Source organism: Indicator indicator, chromosome 17 (assembly GCF_027791375.1).
Source record: "Indicator indicator isolate 239-I01 chromosome 17, UM_Iind_1.1, whole genome shotgun sequence".
Taxonomy (NCBI): domain Eukaryota; kingdom Metazoa; phylum Chordata; class Aves; order Piciformes; family Indicatoridae; genus Indicator; species Indicator indicator.
In genome coordinates, this window is record NC_072026.1 from 14302549 (window position 1) to 14308969 (window position 6421).

The 6421-nt window shown below is 44.7% G+C and overlaps 1 protein-coding gene across 1 annotated transcript in view; it reads right to left on the reverse strand.

The window, feature by feature from the left end:
• Window positions 1-6056, reverse strand: part of AMOT (angiomotin) — a 31557-nt gene extending 25501 nt beyond the window's left edge. Inside the window, exon 1 of the mRNA XM_054388603.1 lies at window positions 5170-6056. Coding sequence (XP_054244578.1) covers window positions 5170-6041 — 872 coding nt within the window. The 5' untranslated portion in view covers window positions 6042-6056. The remainder of the gene's footprint in view (window positions 1-5169) is intronic.
• Window positions 6057-6421: the final 365 nt, after the last annotated feature.

Consider the following 6421-nt stretch of genomic DNA (forward strand, 5'->3'; position numbering starts at 1 on the left):
TTACCTAACACCCCACTCTTCTGCTTTGATTTTACAATCAGTTAGGGAATAACCTTGCTGTGACATGTAAACTGTGATGACCTGCAGAAGTTTGATCAAGAGATACATTGCTCTATATGCCTCACGGATGCAAAAAACCACCCTCCCAACTTGGAACCTACAAAATACTGTCTTCCAGTCTGACAACTCCAGGAGACTGACTCTGGGGATCTCAGTGTGTAGATAATATAAGGCTGATGAGGACTATTTAGATGCCAATTTGAGCTACTTGACTAAAAGCATCTCATTATTCTGCCAGCAGAGAAACCCTGGCAGAACTTCATCATTTCTGCAGGACCTGAGCACTAATGAACACAAAGATGGCCAAAGGAAAACAACAGCAGCAGCTACGTTCTGAAGGGACAGTCTTTGTACTGACAAGCATGGTAACAACTTTTTTTTTTTTTTTAAACCTATTGTAAGGAACAACTCTAGGAAATCATGGCTGGGTATTTCTAAACAAAATACATTTCCAAGATTTCCAGCATTGTGGCACTCACATCCGAAGCCTCTTGCCATCTTGAAATGATACCAATCTTGTGGGTTCAAACTGAAAAATGAGAGCCTCTGGTTCTGTCGTAATACCAACAGGATTAGATCTTCCAAAATGTCACAAGGGGGTTTATATTCCCAGCAAAACAAGATAACACAACTGGGGTAATGCATCCTATTATCAAAAAAAACCCAACCAAACAAACAAAAAAACCCCAACAACACAAAAACATGATTTTAAATCCTTGTAACCTCATGGTGACAACCAGACCTTTTAAGATCTAATATACAAGCTTCTACATACACAGAGAACTTTTCAGCATCCCCACTACTTTATCTTATGAAATATTTTTATGTATTTTTGGGGCTTAAAATACCTGGCTATGAGATCCCACAATTTAACACGAGAATTGTAGAAATTATTTCTCTGGCAAACCAATTTGGGACTGAGAGATTCAGAAATAAATGTGCACAACTGAACTTTTAAATTTTATTTGGAAAAGGCCTTTAAGATCATTGACTCCCATTATTACCTAACTCTACCAAGTCTGGTGCTAACCCATGTCCCTCAGCACCCCATCTATTAAACACCTCCAGGGATGGGGGATTTGACCACTTGCCCAGGGAGCCTGTTCCAGTTTCACCTGTTCAGCGAAAAAATTCCTTCTAATATTCAATCTAAATCTCACCTAGGTGCAACCTGAGGCCCTTTCCTCTCATCCTATTGCTTATTACTAGAGAGTCTGACACCCAACTCACTCCAACCATCTTTCAAGTAGAAGATCTTCCTACAGCCTCCTTTTCTCCAGCCTAAACAATTTCAGTTCCCTCAGCCACTCCTCACAAGACCTGTTCTCTAGACCGTTTGCCACATTCTGTGCCCTTCTCTGGACTCACTCCAGCACCAAAACGTCCTTCTTGTAGCAAAGGCCCCAAAATTGAACCCAGTACTGACGATGTGGTCTCACCAGTGCCGAGTATAGAGACAATCAACACTTCCATGGTCCTGCTTGTCACACTGCTACTGATCCAGGTCAGGATGCTGTTAGCCCTCCCGGCCTGTGTCAAGATTTTTCAAGACTTTTAATCCAGACTGAAAGTTTTTAAGGTATAAATCACCATTGGGGTCACTTAACAGAATTGCTGATAGAACAGTAGTACAAACTTCCCTCCATGGGAGATTAGTCCTCAGGTGACCCTGCAGTAGTAATCAAAATTATATCTAAACTTCCCTCCATGAGAGATCAGTCCTTGAGTAACCCTGCAGCAATAACCAAAACTACATCCAAACTAACCACTTCATGCAAAAATGCAGCAGCAAGACTCTCAAAATACATGGAAAACAGAATTATGCAATCTCCTTCCATTTGCTGCAGTCATAAAAAAGCTGAAAACCCCAAGTGAAGGAAAGAAGCTCAGAGCAATAATTTCCACAAGAGTTTAAGCCTGAAAGCACAACTTTAACTCTCATTTTGGAGATTGCATCATGCACAGATCTCTGCTTCCCTGGTGCGTATCGGAGAAACGCACCACGCAGGCCAAGTACAAACCTGGATTTACTGTCTTGCAACTACAAGGGTGACATTGGCTTTTAAGTCATGAAGACAGAGATTTGGATTAAGGGCAGCTCTGCAAGCAAACTTCACCATCAGGAGTCCTGAGGCTGCCAGGATTGCAAACATCAAGTCACGTAGAAGATCGGTGGGTAGAGCAACAAAGTGAGGGGGGCAGAAGAATGATGAGATCAGGAAAGGTCTCTGGCTCATAAAAATTTTTTCTTCCTTCCCAGCATCTCCTGCCTGTTACATGTTGAAGAAACTACAGTTCCCCTCTCTTCCCCAGCTCTCCTGCACAAACCAGGAAATGCTGACTGCAGGAGGGAGCAGACTCCACTTCATTAGACCACTGAAATCAAACCCATGCATTTTTGTTCTGCTCCCTAGTCATACCTGATTATCCCCCACTTTGATGCTGCTCAGGGGAATGCAGTGCACAGAAGTGATTTACTAATTATGGGACAAGTTCTGCAGAACTCCTTCTCCAAAAGTTTCTGTGAAGTCAATGGGATTAATCACCACAGCAGGAGCTCAGCCATTTGGGCTCCGGACAGAGGATGGCGCTTGAATCAGAGAGACAGCGAGCTTCCTCTGCACCCAAAACTACATCAACAGGAGCCCTTTCTCCTCATTTCTCACTGTTCTGCCACAGGAGACCTCCCAAACCCATGGGACACTGAACCCAAGGCATTTATTTGTCTTCCCCTCTTAGACCTGAAGGGTGTTTTTTTTCGTTGCTGATGCTGAAGTGCAGTTATTAGGGAAGAAAACAGGATTTTGGAGTTTCACATGCTGCCATCCCCCTTCTGAACCTTCTTTAGATTTCCAAATAACAGCTCAGATGCCTCAGGCACGCACAGTATTTACATTAAACCAACATCATTAGGAACATATAAGTGTTCCCAAACTTACACCACCCAAGAGCAGGTGAGGCAAACTGTTTGCAGACTGGTTTAAACTTACCACACAGCCCCATTCCTTTCCCAGACTGGGGAGGGTGAAGCATGAGAATGCTGTGAATTCCCCAATGTTTATCTTGCTCAACGAGTTTTATTTAACCGCATCGTTAGGTCACCCTCAAATTCCCCTGAACAATGAGGGGAAAAACCCGCAGAAAAGGGTGTGGCTTCACCAGCAGAAAGAAGGGGCTTTGTTTCCTTGACGCACAGTTCAAAAAATGCACACATTTACCAATCCAAATTAACCCAGAGGAACGCAGAGCTGCTGCACAGGAAAGCTGGAGGCTCTGCAAACACTTTATCACTCCAGCCAGGCTGCAAAGACGCTCGTTAGCACTGCCTGGTGCGAGGCAAATGTGCTCCCCGAAGTTGTCTTTAAAATCCTCACACCATTACCCAGCTGCACCTTTAGTAACACAGAAGATTTCTTGTCTAAATGACAGTTTCTCTTAAAGTGTGTGGGAGAGGGAGGGGAATAGAGGACTCACTCCCTTCCCTTGCTACCCTGCTCTGTAATTTATGGATTAGTCTTGCAATTGTTCTACTGCTGCAGCATTTGCTTGCAAAGGAAACCTCTTCACTGTGAAGCTATTTAGGTTAAAAAGTAACCTCATTAGATTCCCAATGCTTTGAAGAAAAATTTCAGTTGCTTCCCCTACTGGAAACCTTGCCAGCTGAACCTTTCTCCTCCTCCTCCTCTTCCCCCCCCATGTTCTTTCAAAGCAGCCAGGATCCATCCAATACAGACAAAAATCTCCCTGTCTAGAGGAGCTGACTGTTGGCATGTTTTCAAATACCTCTCCTTGAACAGTGAGCAGGCTATGTTTCAGACTCACTCTATGTAATATTATGAGTATTTCTGGTGCTGCAGAACCATCCAGGATCTCTTTCCCTTTCCTGTGTGCACAGAGATTTGAGGCCTTTGATTTTTCAAAATCATTTGCAATGAGCTTCTACAATCATTACCCCCCTAAAACCTTTACTTCCCCTTTTCCTGGCCTCTTTATTATTTATTTAGCCAGATCAAAGGGCCTTTTCATCAGGCTTGTATGCTGCTGAAGTCATTTCAGATCACAAACAATAGTGGACAAACTCTGAAAATAGCTTACCATAGGACTAGGAAGGTTTTGAGCAGCTTCACATTCCCCTCAGCACAGACTCTAGTCCCAGATACAGACTGGATTTCTTCTTCATGATCCCCGCAAAACACAACACAGTATGTGCAAGCACAAATGCACAGAGACCTCATCATTTCTCCTATTTCTCCTTTGTATCACCCTTTTAGCTTCAAAATGAGGCCAAAATCGTTATACCAAATCCCACCTTGTCTTGGAGAGAGACAGGAAGGAAACAGGTATAGCAAAGCCTGCTCTATTTTTAGCCCACCTGAATAAAACTTCATCTTTACTCACATGGTCACCAGAGTTTGGTGCAAGCCAAATCTAGCTCCTTATCTAAAGGAAGCCAGAACAGGCTGACATTTCAAATGATGCAAAGGAAATCAGCAAAACCAAAGCTGGGACGAGATACAAAGCAAGCTCCACTTTCCAATCCTACACTTGGGTCCACTAAAAATAACATCTGAAGAACTCTAAAGGAAACTCAGGTGACTTTTGTTACCTGCATCGTTGCTTACATGTCACTTTCTCCTTTCCTATATGGCATCTAGATGCAGTTTAAACCTAAAAGAAATCCTTTGTCTGGGCAAGTGTAATTAAAGAGCAGCTTAAGCCTTGCAGTAAGTAACTGCAAGGTTCTCCAATGAATCACACCATAACTCTGGCTTTTGTAACAAACCTTGTGAGGCTCTGGAGCTTCAGCATTAAACTTCTCCATGCCATCAAATCAAGCTGGCTTGTTTTAGTTTGGGTTTTTTGTTTTGGTTTGTTTTTTTTCAGGTCCCTCTAGGTAAGCTACTGAAATAGGATAGTCCTTCCAGAAAGAGTCCTTCCAGACATGATCTGTAGCTGAACTCAATATGTCATCTCACATAATAAACCACCACACATATCATCTATGACAATAAAGATGGGATCTTTCCTGGAAGAAAACCTCACAGGTGTGAGGGCAATGGACTGAGTTCTATGCTGGTTTTCCTCATGGAATTCTAAGATCTTGCTTACCTGACTGACCCATACTCAGGGGGATGCTGATACCTCATCATAGGCCCATCCGATCTTCCCTGCTGGCTCATGCGATGATCACTATAGAAATGCCCCGAGTCCTGAGGTTTGCAGTTCATAGATGGGGTGGACACATTTTTGTAAGGATACTCCGGAGGAGGACCCCGCTGCTCCATTCCTTTCATGTTGGGCTGGGAAGGGGGCTGTACTGAGTTCTTGTAGAACTCATTGGAGCCAGAATTTTTGTAAGGGTCGCTGGACTGCTGAGGTGAAAGCGGAGAGAGGGGGGAGAGCGGCGCGCTCGTGACAGGCGCGTGGGCCTTGACACCACTGGTGGCCAAGGACAGCTGCATCAGCCTCTCGCTCAAGGAGCGGACATGCCCTTGCTTGAGGTCCTTAAGTCCTTCATCCTGATGGACCTTCCCCGGGCTCACCCGCTGAACCGTGGGCCGCCCTTCAGTCCTCATTTTTTGGTTGGTGACCCCTGTTACATAAAACGCTGCCCCAACACTAGCATGTGGCTGGCCCCTGAAATACTGTGACTGGACTTTGGCTTCCTCATAGGTTGGGAGATCCTCGCTGTTCTGAAGTCGCGGGGAGAGCTGCTTCTCCATGATGCTGTTGTCCACCTGTATCTCCTGGCCCTGGGGCTCCTGACGGGCAGCATGAGTCACAAGCTGGTGGTCCTGGGAGCTCAGCCCTTCATTCTGAGATGCTGGACTCCCAGTGCTGTTGAAAGGGGGGGCATTTCCTGTGGCTTGCTGGTGTAAGGCAAGAAGGTTACGGTTGTCATTTGGGTTTCCGTATCTGAGCTGCTCCTGCAGCAGGCGTTGTAAAACTGTCGTAGCTGCTTGTTCTTCTGAATTCCTCATCTCAAACTGTGGTGCCTTTTGGGTAGAATGTAAAAGCTGCCCTTGACCTAAGGAAAGGAGACATGGTTATTAGCGCCTGAGTGGATCAAGCAAGAGACATTTAAGAGCAATGGCTTGAAATACAGGAAAAAAGCAGGTTAGATTACCAAAGGTTCCCATAACAATAAGGGTCATTAAGCCCCTTGACCTAAGGAGGACTTGCATGCCAGGGGGCAATGCTTGGGAAGGTGATGAAAGGTGACTTGCAAGTTTATAGGAATATCAATCAAATATAGGCTGTGGGGATGCATGCCAATCCCTCAGACAGCAAGGCTGCTTTCAGGCAGAAAGGAGACATAACTCACAGGACAGGCTAAAATGCCTAAGACCTGTTTGCTTTA